Source organism: Pseudorca crassidens, chromosome 19 (assembly GCF_039906515.1).
Source record: "Pseudorca crassidens isolate mPseCra1 chromosome 19, mPseCra1.hap1, whole genome shotgun sequence".
NCBI lineage: Eukaryota > Metazoa > Chordata > Mammalia > Artiodactyla > Delphinidae > Pseudorca > Pseudorca crassidens.
In genome coordinates, this window is record NC_090314.1 from 5,242,983 (window position 1) to 5,260,216 (window position 17,234).

The following is a 17,234-nucleotide window of genomic DNA, read 5'->3' on the forward strand; positions in this document are numbered from 1 at the left end:
TGGACCCAAAGGCTCTAACAAACCCAATCAGATTTATTTTGACTAATAACTAAACAACATAAGTCATCATTTGAAAAATCCTTTTATATTTTAATTCTGATAAATTTAAAGCAAAATAGTAAGAGAATCTAAACATATGAAGGTAGCCCATCTACCTCTATCACAATGACCTTTTGTGGCACTGTAATAATGCTTTTCTGTGTTATAGATACACAGTATGTGTTAATGTCTGACGGGGAGAGTATGGTAGAATGTTTAAGGGTTAATCCTTAAGTCAGCACAGCACCATCCTCTACCCTACTCCCCTGCCAAACTATACTCTATAGCGAAGAGGCCCTGGGAAAACCAAAAGAATATGGACTGCTGGTGTGTGCAATCACAAAGCAGGAGCCTATCTGAATTACTCTGCCCAGGATTCAGCCTTAGGGTCACCCTTTGCAAGTGACTTGATCCTAGGACCCCTTCTAGTCCTCACCTCAATCTTGAGCAAGTATACAAACCCCTCACATGTAAAGTAGGGATATTAATCCTACCTACCACATAGCTTTCTGAGAGGATTAAATGACTCAATATACGGCAAGCGCAACTATAAACAGTCACTATTACCTACCATTATTACTGAAGTAAGGACTGACTCAGCTAAGTTCACTGCTTTTTGTCTTCCATCACCTAACTAGTGCCTGATACCTAGTAAATGCTCAACAAATAGCTACATGGATATAAGTTCACTGAATGAAATGATAAAAAAGACATTAGGTAAAGATGGTTAAGTCTACCAAAGGCCTAGCAGAAAAAAAATCACCTATACTACCAAGTAAGGTTCCTAGTCATTTAAGTCAGACCGCACCCAAATGAAAGGATAAAAATCCTCCAGTGAGGACCACTTCCATTTTGGAACAGAAAGTACTCTTGCAACCTATCTGTGTGAGCAAAAGATATTTGGCGTTCTGAGATCATTTTTATGGGAATGAGTTCTTCAACCATGCCCTTTTTATTCCCTTGCTCAGAGGGCCTTCTTTTAGAATCCCCGTTAAGTAGGTGCAGAGAAAGAAATGAACAAGTTTCAGGAAATCACATTTTGTTCTTAGTAGCTAAGTAGCCCTGGGACAAAACCACAGTAACAGAAAGTCTAAAAACAAAACAAAACAAACAAACTTTCCTCACCTATTCGTTTACATTAACTTTATGATAATTTTGGCAAACTTTAAAAATAAATTTAGTTAGAATTTTTATTGAAATTGTATAAAATGTGAATTAACATGAGTTCACATTATTAATACTGTGTTTCTATTCTGCTGTATTTATTTACTCAAGTTGTCTTTTATATTCTTCAATAAAATTTATAGCTCCTGTATATCTCATAAGTCATATACTATGTCTCATTTTTAATTATTTTAATGGGTTACATGTTATTAAGCATTCACTATGTGACACATATATTAATACATTCATTATCTCAACTCATACAACAATCTCATGATTCAGTTGGTGTTATTAGTATTATTACTATTTTATACATGAAGAAACTAAAGAAAAGTAAAAATGTGACCAACCCAGAAGAATAAGACCCACTGAGACTTAAAAGAATTGTCAATAAACCTAATATGATTTAATAAATAAAAGAGGGCTCAACATATTAAAAAAAAAAGGCAAGGGGGGGATATTTTTTAAATGACCAAGCAGATTTTTTAAATGAGCCAAATAAAAATTCCAGCACTAAAAACATAATTATTGAGGGACTTCCTTGGTGGTCCAGTACGTAAGACTCCAACGTTCCCAAGGCAGCGGGCATGGGTTCGATTCCTGCTCGGGGAACTAGATCCACATGCAAGCTGCAACTAAAAGATTCCACGTGCCATAACTAAGACCCAGTGCAGCCAAATAAATAAATAAGTGCTTAAAATAAAAACATAATTATTGAAATTGAAAATACACTTGACAGCAGATATGACAGAAATGAAGACACTGCACACAATTAAGCCTGAAAGGAAAAAATGGGAAAGAAAAGCAATTAAGAGACATGGAAGACAGAGTGATAAAATATTACATCTAACAGGACTTTCAAAAGATGATAAAGAAACTGTAGGAAAGGGTTTTGTAAAAAAGATAATGGCTAAGGAATTTTCCGGAACTCATGAAAAACTCTAACACATTCAGGAAGTCAAGTGAGTCTCAACCTGGAAATATTTAAAAAACAAAACAACAACAAAAAAACACCTACTTCTAAAGAAATCATAGTAAAAACAACAGCACTCAAAAAGTTACTGAAAGCAGCCAGAGAGTAAATTCACTCTCCACAAAAGAACACAAATTAGACTAAGGGCTAATCTCTTCGCAATGAAAGGAAAAAGACAGCATGCAGGGAAAACTGAGAAAATAACCACATTCCAAACAAAGATACCTTTCAATAACAGCCATAAGTAAAAGACAACAGTTAAGTTATGAAAACCAAACAAACACTGAACTCTCCAGCTAACAGATCCTCACTAAAGGAAATTCTAAAGGACGTTCTTCAAGAGGAAGCACATTCTCACAAATGGAAGATCTGTGTTGCAGGAAGGAACGATGGGCAAATAAGATGACATGTATGTGGGTGAACCGAAATGAAGACTGACCATATAAAATAATAATGTCTTTGGCAGTTTTGAAAAAAATAAGAAAGAACTAAAATATATGACAACAATAGCATAAAAGTCGGGAGGAAAGAAAGAAATCAAGAAATTCTATGCCCTCCTATACTCAAGAAGATGGTTAAGATACTACTTAGTTTTAGGCTTCGAGTTAAACAGACTGTTAAAATTTCTGGGGAACCACTATAAACAAAGAAATAATGTATAAAATCCAAACTGGTGGAGCAGGAGAAGATGGAATAAGACAATCAATCCAAAATAAGGATTGGAAAAAACAAACAAGAACATCAATATCAGCATAAAAAAGACAGGACAGGGACTTCCCTGGCGGTCCAGTGGTTAAGACTCTGTGCTTCCACTGCCAGGGGCATGGGTTCATTACCTGGTCAGGGAACTAAGAGCCCACATGCCACATGGTGAGGCCAAAAAAAAAAAAGACAGATAGAAAGCATAAAATAGTTTTAAAATAATTGAGATATTACCAATCATCATCGTCAACTTTTTTCCTTTTTTTATAAATTTATTTATTTTATTTATTTATTTTTGGCTGCACGTGGGCTTTCTCTAGTTGCAGTGAGCGAGGGCTACTCTTCGTTGCGGTGAGCAGGCTTCTCATTGCGGTGGCTTCTCTTGTTGCGGAGCACGGGCTCTAGGCGCCTGCACTTCAGTAGTTGTAGAGTGTGGGCTTAGTGGTTATGGCTCATGGGCTCTAGAGCACAGGCTCAGCAGATGTGGCGCATGGGCTTAGTTGCTCTGTGGCATGTGGGATCTTCCCGGACCAGGGCTCGAACCTATGTCCCCTGTATTGGCAGGCAGATTCTTTTTTTTTTTTTTTGATGTTGGGGGTAGGAGTTTATTAATTAATTATTTTTGCTGTGTTGGGTCTTCGTTTCTGTGCGAGGACTTTCTCTAGTTGTGGCAAGCAGGGGCCACTCTTCATCGCGGTGCGTGGGCCTCACTATCGTGGCCTCTCGTTGTGGAGCACAGGCTCCAGACGCGCAGGCTCAGTGGTTGTGGCTCACGGGCCCAGTTGCTCCGCGGCATGTGGGATCCTCCCAGACCAGGGCTTGAACCCGTGTCCCCTGCATTAGCAGGCAGATTCTCAACCACTGCGCCACCAGGGAAGCCCAGCAGGCAGATTCTTAACCACTGCACCACCAGGGAACATCATCATCAATTTAAAAGAACTAAATTACCCTGTGGAAAGACAGTTTGTCAGACTCAATAAAAAACAAAACCCAGATACATACTTATATAAGAGATATACCTAAAATACAAGCACAGAAAGTAAAGGGAAAGAAAAAGATACACTAACCTATATCAACCAAAAGAATGCTGATCTAACTACATCAATATCAGGCGAAGCAGACTTTATGGTAAACAAAGCATTGGCAAGGATGTGGAGAAAAGGGATCTCTTGTGCACTGTTGCTGGGAATGTAAACTGGTGCAGCCACTACGGAAACAGTTTCTCAAAAAATTAAAATAGAACTCCCATATGATCCAGCAATTCCACTTCTGGGTATTTATCCGAAGAAAAAAACATGAACAAGGAGATATATGCACCCCCATGTTCACTGCAGCAGTTTTTTTTTGGGGGGGTCATCATTAAAAGGGGTCAAAATGGGAAATGAAAGGGAGGATAACAGAGTTTGGGGTTGCTGGGGCTTTGGAGGTGCAGACTAGTTCCACAGTTTGATTTCCTCCTGGCCATTAAGGTAGGAATTTGAGGATTTTACAAGAGCTGAAGCAGCGCCACTTGAGAATGGAAAGCGGTAACTGGGAGGTTGCTGTCCACATTGTCAGAACCCAGTTTAGTTCATGAGCCTTCACATATAGGGTCAATTATAGTTTTCAGACTTTTTTGAAAGTTCAATACTTCTTGAAGACCTTCCAAAAAGCAGGCTTCCCAGGGGAATGTGAATTCACTAGCAGATTTGGCAGCTCACTCCAAACAAGCCTAGTTTTAGGCAAATACAGTTTGCCTAAAAGACAGTTTAGCCCCAGCTCTTCCTTGCAAACACATCACCATTCCTGAGTCTCTTCTACAGAGAAATCTTGCATCTGCCACTGTATAAATTTCTTCAAGAGCTGGGCTGAAAGGCAGAAATCTTCGAATCCTAGCATGCATCTGAATTTAGGCTTGGACATATTTTCTGGGGCTTATTTTGTGTTTAGTTTCTCTTTCATGACAGAAGAGATGAAGAGAAGCATCAATAAAATCAGGGGCCCGTGTTTCCACACTAATATGAACCTGCTGGTCTTGGAGAGTCTCCCAGAGAGGTGGTGGGGGCGGGGGGGGGGGTTTGCAGGGGTGGGGGGTGGACCCGGCCACTGCTCACCCTTGGGACACAAGACACTGGCAGCAGCCACTCTTGGGAGCTCCCCCACTGCGTAGATGCTGGTACTATAGCGGGCCCCACTGCAGCACTATTCACAATAGCCAAGACATGGGAACAACCTCAGTGTCCACCAATAGGTGAATGGATAAAGAAGATGTGGTATATATACACAATGGACTATTATTCACCCTTAAAAAAAGAATGGACTCTCATCTTTTGCAACAAAATGGATGGACCCTGAGGGCATTATTTTAAGTGAAGTCAGATGGAGAAAGACAAATACAGGTGGATCTCACTTATGTGTAGAATCCTGAAAGAAAGACAGGAAGGGAAGGAAAGAGGTAAAGGAAGGTAGGAAAAAAAAGGAAGGAAGGAAGGAAGGAAAGAAAGGAAGGAAAGAGGAGAAAGGAGGAAGGAGGGGAGGGGAAGAAACAGGAGCTGGTAGATGCAAAGAACAGACTGGTGGTAGCAGGGGCAGAGGGGAGATGGACCAAATGGGTGAATAGAGTCAAAAGGTACAAACTTCCAATTATAAAATAAATAAGTCATGGAGATGTAAAGTACAGCTTGGCAACTATGGTTAACAACACTGTACTGTATATTTGAAAGTTGCTAAGAGAGTAGATCTTAAAAGTTCTCATCACAAGAAAATAATTCTGTAACTATGTGGAGTGATGGATGGTTAACTAGCCTTATTGTGGAGATCTTTTTGCAATACATTCAAATATAAAATCATTATGTTATACACCTGAAATTAATATAACGTTGCATGTCAATTTTTTTACCTCAATTTTTTTAAAAATTGAGAATTACTAGGAAAAAGAGACAAATCCAAAATCATAGTGGTAATTGATAAGTTACAGACAAAAATGAGAGAAGATATGGATGATTTTTTAAAGTAGAGAATACATAATCTTCTCAAGTATGCCCAGAGTATTTTTATGAAATTGATCATCATCTAGGCCAAAATTCAAGAACCAATTATTTCAAAAGACTGGGTATTAGAGACCATACTCTCTGGCCACAATAAAGTTAGAAATCAAATAACCAAAAATAGTCAAGAAAACATTTTTATGTAAGAACTTTAAAAGAACACTTTTATTAATACAGGAGTTGAAAAAGAAACCAGGATGGATAATAAAACGCATTATAAATTAAAACTTGCTGAATGAAGTTAAAGTAGTGCACAGGGAGAAGGGGGAAGAAAAAACTAAAAAGTTAATGTTGACAAATTATAAAAGAGCAGAATAAAACCAAAGAGGAAATAAGAAGCAGAAACTCATGATACAGAAGATACAACTATATTCCCCAAAATGAGGGGAAAAACTATCTCCAGAAGAAATAGAAGTGAATGTTTTTAAATTGAATCACTAATTTTAAAATACTTTTTACACAAAAAATACCCACTAGATCCAGCTGATTTTACCAAATAATTACAATCTTAAACTATTTCAGAGTTTAGAAAGGTTGTGACATTAGCATGATCTGTTACCAAACCAGACAAGAACAGTATAAGAAAAGAAAATGACAGGCTTATCTATCTCACAAATAAGATACAAAAATCCCAAAATAAATACTGGTAAGTCAAGTCCAGCAATTTATTAAAAACAGATAATACATTATGACTAAGTTAGGTTAAACGTAGAAATCCACAGGTGATTTAACACTAGAAAAATAACGGACGTCATTCACCTTATTAATATATTTTAAAGGAGAATAATAAGATCAACAAACTTATGCAGAAAAAGCATCTGGTGAACTTCAATGTCCCTCATGATTAAATTCTCAGCACACTGGACCAGATGGGAATTTCCCAATCTGAGGAAGGATGTCTATAATACTGACATCATAACCAGTGGTAGTAAAAAGTAAAAGGCATTCCTGAAAAAGCAGAAAAGAACAAGAATAACCACTTTCAATGTTGCACTGCAGGTTTTTTTTTTTTTTAATTTTTTTTGATGTGGACCATTTTTAAAGTCTTCATTGAATTTTGTTACAATATTGCTTCTGTTTTATGTTTTAGATTTTTGGCTGCAGAGGCACGTGGGATCTTAGCTCCCGGACCAGGGATCAAACCCGCACCCCCTGCACTAGAAGGTGAAGTCTTAACCACTGGACTGCCAGGAAAGTCCCAATGTTGCACTGCAGTCTTAAGCAGAGCAATAAGGCAACTGAAAAGGAAAAGGTTTAAGAACTAGAAAGAAAGAAACAACTGTCTTTTTTTTCTTTTTTTTTTTTACTGTTGATATGACCATTACCTACATAGAAAACCCAAAAAAATCTACAAATAAGTAATTAACATTACAAGGATAATTTAGGGAGGTTGCTGGCATATATTAAAAAAAAAAAAGACTGAAGATAAACAAGAAGGAGCTACTGTATAGCACAGGGAACTATATTCAATATCTTGTAATAACCTATAATGGAAAAGAATCTGAAAAAGACCATATATATATGAATCACTTTGCTGTACACCTGAAACTAATGCAACACTGTAAATCAAATATACTTCAATATTTTTTTAAAAAAGTAATTCTAGCATGTGAAAAAAAACTGCAACAGTTAGAAGAAATATAATTTTTGAAAAGATATTATTAACAATAGCATCAAAAATATAAAGCTCCTAGAGCTGAATCTAACACAAGGCATATAAAAGAAAGTAATAAAACATGAAAGTCCTCCTAAATAGACAGATATACCATAGCCACGGACAGGAAGAGTCATTAAGATAAAGATACCATCATCCCTGAACTGATTTCTGTATTATATATGATTCCAATGAAAATTACAGAAAGGTATCTTGGAAAACTGAAAAAAATGATTCTAAAAGTTATATGAGATGGTAAAAAACTTTAAAAAAGCTAAATCATGCCCATAGAAGTGGGATTTGCCTCACTGGAAAAAAAAAGAATAAAGCTCTAGTAATCAGAAGGATATCTATTCTATTTCTGCATCAGTACCACAAAGAACACAAAGACCACAAAGCCCAGAAATCAATCCATATATAGATGCAAACCTGAATTATAATAGAGCTAAAAGTGTAGAACAGTTGGAAAAGGATGACCTTTTTAATTATCGATACAGGGGAAAAAATGAATATTGACCCCTACCTTGAGGCAGACACAAAAATTCAATTTCTGGTAGATTAAGAATAATGTGATGAGGGCTTCCCTGGTGGCGCAGTGGTTAAGAATCCGCCTGCCAATGCAGGGGACACGGGTTCGAGCCCTGGTCCAGGAAGATCCCACATGCCGCAGAACAACTAAGCCCACGCACCACAACTACTGAGCCTGCGCTGTAGAGCCCGCGAGCCACAACTACTGAGTCCATGCACCACAACTACTGAAGGCCGCGTGCCTAGAGCCCATGCTGCGCAACAAGAGAAGCCACCGCAATGAGAAGCCCACACACTGAAAACGAAGAGTAGTCCCCGCTCACCATAACTAGTGAAAGCCCGCACACAGCAACAAAGACCCAACACAGCCAAAAATAAATAAATAAAAATAAATTTTAAAAAAAGAATAATTTGATGAGAAAACTATAAAAATTTTAAAAAGACAATATAAGTAAACTCTTTCAATGGTCCCAGGGTAGTCTCATATAAAACCTACAGAAATTCTGTTCACCAAAATACTGACCTAAATGTAAGAGCTAAAACTACAAAACTCCGAGAAGAAAACATAGGTATAAATCTTTGTGACCTTGGATTATGCAACTTGGATTAAGGTTCTTAGATATGACACCAAAAGTGCAAGTGATGAAAGAAAAAATAAACTGGACTTCATCACAATTAACAACTTTCCGCCCCGGTATGACTCTGTCCTGCTCAGCTGTCCTCTGAAAGGAAGTCACTTATCTCTGTCCACCTTCTCTCCCACCTAAGTGTGTGCCCCTGGGGCCCCAGAACTATCTTTTAGTTGTCAACTGAAGACCAACAAAGATTATCACTTCAAAGTGGAGAATGATGAAAATGAGCAGTTATCTTTAGGAAGGGTCAGTTTCGGAGCTGGTGCAAAGGGTGAAGTGCACACTCTTGAAGCAGAGGCAGCCTAAGCAAAGCAGCCCTGGCAAGGTTGATAACGTCTGTACAGCCAATGGCTTCCCTGGGGGGCTCTGAAACAATACTACCTGTGGTCTAAAAGTAGTTCAGGGCTTGTACTTATTAGTGGACAGCACTTAGAAGATGCAGAGTAAGAAGATGAAGAAGAGGAGGATGTGAAACCCCTAAGTGTATCTGGAAGTGGTAGCAAGGTTCCACAGAAAACAAGCAAAACTTGCTGATGAAGGTGAAGAGAAGCTGAAGAAAAAGCTCCAGCAAAGAAATCTGTACGATACTCCAGCCAGAAAGGCATAAAATCAAACCATAATGGAAAAGACTCAAAACCATCAAATACCAAGAGCAAAGAAGTCAAGAATCCTTCCAAGAAACAGAGAGAAAAAAGAAAAAGAAAAAAAAACCTCCTAAAACACCAAAAGGACCTAGTTCGGTATAAGACATTAAAGTAAAAATGCAGGCAAGTCTAGGAAAAAGCACAATGAACAGTCCTGGTAAATTAAGACAGGGAGAGAGGAAAAGGAGAGACGAATACAAAGGAGGGTTCAAACTGAGTCTCGTTAGCAATCCAGACGAAGTCTTCTATTTTAATCTCAATCCCGGTTCCTGACTTTCCAGCCACCCACACCCCTCTCCAGGCTAGAAGCAATCTCACTCTTGATTTCCTACAGCACTTTCGTTTGACTGCTGTGATTCAGTGAATCTTATACTTTGCCTTCCATTATTTATTCATTTGATTTACCTCTCTGACCATGTTTTAATCACTTTTGTATCTCCCTAGATGCTCAATAAATATTTGAATGAATCAAATAGAGGAAATAACGGTTTTGTACATCAACGAAAACTATCAGGAAAGTAAAAAGACAACCCACAGAATGAGAGAAAATATTTGCAAATCATACATCTGAGTATGCAGAATATATAAAGAACTCTTACAACTCAACAATGAAAAGACAACCCAGCTAAAAAAGAACTGGGAACTGGGATCTGAACGAACATTTCTCTAAAGAAAATATGCAAATGGCCAACAAGCACATAAAGAGATGTTCATCACTGGTTACTAAGAAAATGAAAATCAAAACCACAATGAGATACCACTTCACATTTACTAGCATAGCTATTTTTTAAAAAACCAACAACAAATGTTGACAAGGAAGTAGAGAAGGTGAAACCCTCCCTCATACACTGCTGGTGGGAATTTAAAATGACACACGGCCACTTTGGAAAACAGTCTGGCAGTTCCTCAAAGCTTTAAACAGAGATTTGTCATGTGACTCTGCCAATTCTACTTCTAGCATATATCCAAGAGAACCAAATAAACATGTCCACACAAAAACTAGTGTGTCCTAACAGCACTATTCATAACATCCCAAAGTGAACACAACCTAAATGCCATCAACTAATGAACGGATAAACAAAACACAGTATGTCCATGCAATGGGAATTTTGTGCTGATACAAGATACAGCATGGGTGACTCTTGAAAACATGCTAAATAAAAGGAGTCAAAATGTCACATATTATGATTCTATATTTATCTGAAATGTCCAGCATAGGCAAATCCATATATAGAGAGAAGAGGTTTATAGTTGCCAGGGGCTGGGGGGAGAGGGAAATAGAGTAGCTGCTAAAAGATATGTGGTTCCTTTCTGAAGTGATAAAAATGTTCTGGAAATATATAATGATGGCAGTTGCACAACTTTATGAATATATAAAAGCCACTGAACTGTACACTTTAAAAGTGTACACTAAAGTGTACACTTTAACAGTACACTTTCTTAATCTGAAAAAAAAAAACACCTCCCCCCACCCCACCCCCAAAAAGTGAAATGACGAGCCACAAATTAGGAGACACGTGCTATACACATACCTGACGAGAGGCTTCAGGAAACACTAAACATAAGAAAATGACAAAGTAACCATCCACATAAGGCACACAACCCATAAACAAATGGAAACAAGCTCTGTCTCATTCCTCGTCAGAGAAATGCAAATTAGAACTATTTCACATCCACGTGAAGGCAAGAACATGCACAAACTGGAACGTGAACACACTGCCAGTGGGAGTATAAATGGTGCTGCCATCTCAGCAGATGTGGTCTCATCTAGCACATGCGAACACGTGCACATGCTCAGGCCACAGAACGCCATTCCTGGGCACACGCCCTAGAAAATCTGTCTACACATGAACCAAAAACATAGCACCATGTGTGGAATAGCAAGAAACTAGAAACAACACATCCAGTAAGAGCCAACACAGAATAGACAAATAAGTTTTGCTATCTGGAATCATAAAACCAGACAATACCACAAGAAAATGAATGGATGAAACTAAGGAAACTAACAGCAAACATAAGCAAGTCACAGAACATACAAGGCATGATTTCCTTTACGTAAAGTTAAAAATTCAGAAAGTTCAACATTCTCTTGTTTAGGGAGACGAACATACATTCTGAGAATGTATTAAGCAGTAAAATCAAACACTTACTTGTTTCTTTTTCAGTTTAAGGATCTGCTGTTCTACTTTTGCAATTTCTCGATCTACACGATCCATACTCTGTATTAACTCTTCCTTTGAAAGTTTTGAAGGTGAAGCATTTTGATCATCTCCACATGGTTGCCCAGAGATTGGAGAGGAAGGAGCTTCATGTTTGACTCCAAATGCTGGATCCTTTAAGGAAGAAAATCAAGAACAAATGATTTCTCACCAACAGCCAATGTCAGCTTCAAGGTCCTCTTAACTGAAAATGTGAATTTTAAAGCTTAGCAGAGCAATGTGTGCTCTCTGTAGGTGGCAGTCCTACGGTAGCAATTTTCTCCCTCCCTCCCTTTCTGTCTCTCACACACACACAAACCCACACCACTGATGCTTATCGTTTAGACATATCATTCACAATTTTGAAGATCCTAAAAGCTATCCAGAATGAGGTGGCTAAGTGGCTAATCAGCCTTTAGTACAACGATACTGAGACTTCTAATTTCTGCAGAAATAATAACGCAATTACGGCAAAGGAAGATATCAATTCCTCAGCCATTTCCTTGTAATGGCACTCCAAAAGGTCTGAACATGCATACCCTGTGTGCCCACCCAACATAACAGCTATGATATGGCTGTTCCTATCAAAAAGTTTTCAGACTTTCCAAGGGCCAACAGTGAGGTACAGAAGTCCGAGAAATGATCTAGAACTTTTGTTGCTACAATCACCCAGGCCTACCTTCATAAAGGGCGACTAAGCCTGCCTACCCTATAGCGCACATAACATCTCTTCAGCCAAATATATCATCCCATTCCAGCTCCAAACCAGCAGGGGACTACAGCAGATTGAAGGCCCCTCCACCCAAAACCTATCACCCCGTCAACACACACATGCACGCATGCACACACACACATACAGCCTACCAATCTCCAGTCTAAAGCGAAGATATAAGCAACACTGTAAAGCAGATAAATTTTAGGTTAAGGTACTAGTTTTCTTTAGGGTATAAGAAGCCTAGAATGAGCATAGTTCCTAGGACTCTAGAGCCCTCAAAGTATTAAATAAGATTAATTAACTGTGAGAAATCAGTAGTTCCAACCAAGAATGCACTTAATTATACCTGGATAGTTGTTCCAAAACACCTTGGAACACAGATTTCAACTAAAACGTAACATGTATATTCCTGAAAAGTCTGATATTCTGTAATAGTATAGTTTAATATAAAGACTTCTGGGGAAAATAGGATTATGGTTATTACTTAAACTTTGTAAGCAGAGCATTAGCAAAAACAACAGCGATCCTAATAGAAGTAATAATATTGTTAAAGCTCCAATATCATTTGCATTTAGACTACAGTCAATTCTTTGCTAGCCATAAACCCTATAGTTTATGCTTCCTTTGTTAATCCTTGAGGTCATTTGCTTCCAGTAGAAAATAGTATGTTTCATCAAAATAAAAATCAGATTCGGGGTATAAAGATTTTTATCAACCTTTAAAAACAAAAAAGTACAGGAGAAAATGTCTTCGCAGTTTCTTTTCAACATTCCAATCTTCATTAGTTAGCTTAACATTGAAAAGCAGAGCAGTTCTTGAATTAACTAAGCCAGGTACTACCTGCACTAAATGAAAACTAAATGCAGACTTTTCAAATCTTTTTAAGGTCTTCGTCCATCTCAAAGGCTATTTCTTAATTATGAGACAGCTTGATCCTGAGAGCCTGAAAACATTCATGTGCTAGGAACAATCATTCACGAATCTTTAGGACTTCCATGTTATATTCATATCATTTTCTTACATATGCATATGAGCTAATTTGTGTAACATAACACTCATAACAGCAAAACAGATTATATTTCGATTCAGCAGATTTTGAAAATGCTCCTCAGGTGATCTGATCCGTGCCCTAAGAACTACTATTACAAATCAGTATTTTCCACTGACTTCTTCTCTAGTTAAATATTTAACAATAAACAAATTCCTTGAGTGCCTATTATATGACAGGCACTAGGTAGAGTGGTGAACGAAACAGGCATGATGCTCGTCTTCAAGGAGTTTATAATTTTGTATTGGAACATTCTGATAGTAATTTGAGGGAAGAAGTTAAGACTCCTATCTCACATCTTATATCACAATGAAAGCCAAATAATAGCAAACATTTGTATGAGATTTATTAGCAAATCACAAGAAGCCTCAAACAAACAAAAAAAGGCATTCACATTATCTTGAACTCAGGAAAGCCAACAGCAAAAGACATTTAAAAAAAAAAAGATTGATGAATCAAAATAAAAAAACAATTTTCTCTTCATCAAAATTGAAATAAAAAATTTAAAATGCAAATGGAAAAAATCATTTGCAAAATGTAAACTCTAACAACTCAATATAAAATAAAAAACACACCAACAGAAAAATGGGCAATAGATATGAAAAAGCAATTCATAAAACAGGAAAAATAAATGAAAAAATGTTAAATTTTACTAACAAGCAAATAAATGCAAGTTAAAAATGTATCAAACAATGACTTTTTTAAAAACAGTAAATATGTGGTATCAGTAAGGGCACACAAGACCTGGGAGCCCTTATACCGTGCTATCAGGGACAAAAACTGGTTCTTCTCCTTTGCAGGGCAATCTGGATACACCCATGAAAACCTTAAAATATGCCAACTCTGGTCTCTAATTACTTACACTAATAGGAATTTACCTTAGCTAAATAAATAAGACTGTATACCAAAAAAATCAGCCCAGGGACTTCCCTGGTGGTCCAGCGATTAGGACCCCGCACTTTCACTGCCCAGTGTGAGGGTTCGATCCCTGGTTAGGGAACTAAGATCCCGCAAGCCGCACAGCGCAGCCAAAAAAAAACCAAACACAAAAATCAACCTATTGGGCTTCTCTGGTGGCGCAGTGGTACAGAGTCCACCTGCCGATGCAGGGGACACGCGTTCGTGCCCTGGTCTGGGAATATCCCACATGCCGCGGAGCGGCTGGGCCTGTGAGCCATGGCTGCTGAGCCTGCGCATCCGGAGCCTGTGCTCCACAACGGGAGAGACCACAACGGTGAGGCCCATGTACCCAAAAAAAAAAAAAAAAAAAAAATCAACCTAAAGAAAATATGTCATTGTTCTAATGAGCAAACAGGTAACCCAGATGTGTGGCAATTAAATAAATTACTTTATATCCATACATGGAATATGACTAAAAATAAAATTGTAAACTTAACGACACAAGAAGTATGTATTTAAGCAAAAATAAAGCTATATACAATATACAAAGCAAGCACATTAAAATATGCACAATTAACAACAATTTCTAACTGGTGAGACTGTAACTTTTTCCTTCAAACTTATCTAATTTAATCCTATACATGATATACCTGGGCTTAACAACATTAAAAAAAAGAAAAAAACTAACAGATGCTAATTCTTTCAAAATCCCTACTTCTAAAAAAAGGAAAGTCATGATTTACAACTTAGCTGGAGGGGGAGGGGAAGAGCAGGACTAGGGGTCAGAGGTCATGGGTTCTCACTCCAACTCAGGAGGCTCGACCTAGGTCACTTAATTTTTCTTAACATCTGTCTTCTCTACTATAAAACGGAAATCAACTGTACTCTGATCCAACATAACACATTATTTAAATGGATGAAGTTTTAAGATCTCTTTCTGCCAAAAAAATCCATAGGTATAAATTACCTTTGTGGTCATTTATTCAGCCTTGGAAGAGACCTTTATTCACTGTATTTCTGTCTTTCTTTCCTTCTTTTTTAAATGTTTCAAACATTTCTTATAAATCCATAGACTATAACACATACTCCACATAGTGAAGCAGGTCTCAATATTCCTAGAAGCTTAGTTCATTTCTAGCTTATCACAAAGACCTTTCCCCACCCAACTTATTATTTTGAAAATTTTCAAATTTACATAAGAGTTGAAAGACCAGTATAATGGACACTCAATATCTTCATCTAGATTCACTAGTTGTAACATTTTGCTATATTTGCTTTGTCTCTATACACATGCACACACCTACCTTTTTTTTCCCCAGTTGATCTATTTGAAGATAAATTGCAAACATATTCACTATCTTTTAAATCATTTCTCACTGCATTAAAACTCAAAGAAAATGTGTATTTATTTATCTGATATCAGGGTGGACAGGGCCATTAGCCATAAAGGCAAATAAACTTCATGGGAAAAATATTTGATAACAAAAAGGCAGGGGTAAGAGATATGAAAATATGATAGTAAAGGGGTTAACACTTTATTGTTAAAAGTGTTTTAAAGAATTAGTTTATTCTTTCTAAAACAAATATTTATTCAGTACCTACTAAGTGCCAGGTACTTCCTAATCTGAAGATTTAATGACAAGCAAAACAGACAGTTAAATATGATAAACTCAGCAACAAAATAAGGGCATAATACAGGAAGATGCATTTCACAAAAGAAAGGTAAATAATAATAAACATAAGAAAAAAAGAGGTTTGATCTTAGAACCTTCTCATAAATCCACAATACACATTGTTTGAAATGTCACGAGATACAGCTACACATTAAAAGTATAACAGTTACCTCTAAGACAGAGAATTATAGATAACTTTTTTCCTCTGTATTTGCAAGAACATATTTTTTACATAAATTAGAAAAAGAAACTTTCTTTACAAAAATTATAAGCACAATTAAACCTTACCTAAAACGTGTCTTCTCCTATGCAGTAAGTTAATAAACTGCAACTGAATTTAAAGGTATTATTTAAAACTTAATTTAAATTTAACAGAACTGTGGTATTCTTGAGTCTGACCACATTTTACAGCCCAACAAGCCGATATAAAATGCTTGAGATTCAACAGCAATTGAATGTCATTCAACAGCAATTTTTCTTTACAGCAGTCCTCGGATTGTTTTCAATTACCAAAAAGTTAAAAGTACTGACTTTAAAAGTCTGGAGTATTAAGTCTGTGGTTTTTAGTTTTGTTTAACAAAATTTTTACTTTCCCATAGCACTAACCTTTAGAGACTGGCATAACTGGACTTTCTTTTAGGCGCTGTGCCTGAATATGGCTAAACAAACATTTCAGACCGACAACTCCACAGGGTAAGAGAACAAATATTTACCTTCTTAGCATCTGCAGAAGACCTCACCCCTTCTGGCAGCGTGTGCACTAAAGGTAAGACCGCAGCGCTGACCCGCTGGAAATGGGAATCAGAAACCTGCTCCAGACGTGGTCGCTTGGATTCCAGTGAATCATGATCTGCCGGGGAAGGGCCTGGGTGAAACTGCTCATATCCAGTTCTCCTTTCTTGAGGCCTAATACATACAAAGAAAATAATCACTTGAAAATGTTTAAGTGATGTACAACTTCCTGCTAACATCCCTGGTTGAACTATGAAATAAAAGAAAAGGTATGCTCACTTTCAAATGTATTTCCTCACCCCAGGAGAATATATACCTCACTATAAAGTACTATTAAACCTAAATCCTGATAGGAAAAGTTTCTTCAGGGTAGGTGGGAGTAGAGGTGATAAAGCAGTGAAAGTTGTAACAGAAGATTTCAACTTGCAGAAAATTTGAAGTTGCTGAAAAATATCCATAAAGTATTTTTAAACCTATGCCATAATAACTGAATATAATCTAGACCAGAAGAGCCACCATTTTCAACCAGTAATAAAAGCAAGCAGAAAAAAAAAAAAAAAAAATTTCCCAGCAACTGCCACATGGAAAGATAAATGACTTGAGTTG

The 17,234-nt window shown here is 37.3% G+C and overlaps 1 protein-coding gene and 1 pseudogene across 14 annotated transcripts in view; one reads left to right on the top strand and one right to left on the bottom strand.

Annotated features, from left to right (window-relative positions):
- NCOR1 (nuclear receptor corepressor 1) overlaps positions 1–17,234 on the bottom strand; it is a 143,200-nt gene that overhangs the window by 91,101 nt on the left and 34,865 nt on the right. For all 14 annotated transcript variants that reach the window (XM_067715487.1, XM_067715486.1, XM_067715491.1 and 11 more), the window contains exons 4-5: positions 16,610–16,802; positions 11,513–11,695 (exon numbers count right to left, since the gene is read on the bottom strand). In XM_067715487.1, coding sequence (XP_067571588.1) covers positions 11,513–11,695; positions 16,610–16,802 — 376 coding nt within the window. The remainder of the gene's footprint in view (positions 1–11,512; positions 11,696–16,609; positions 16,803–17,234) is intronic.
- On the top strand, positions 166–9,635 carry LOC137212507 (nucleophosmin pseudogene; annotated as a pseudogene).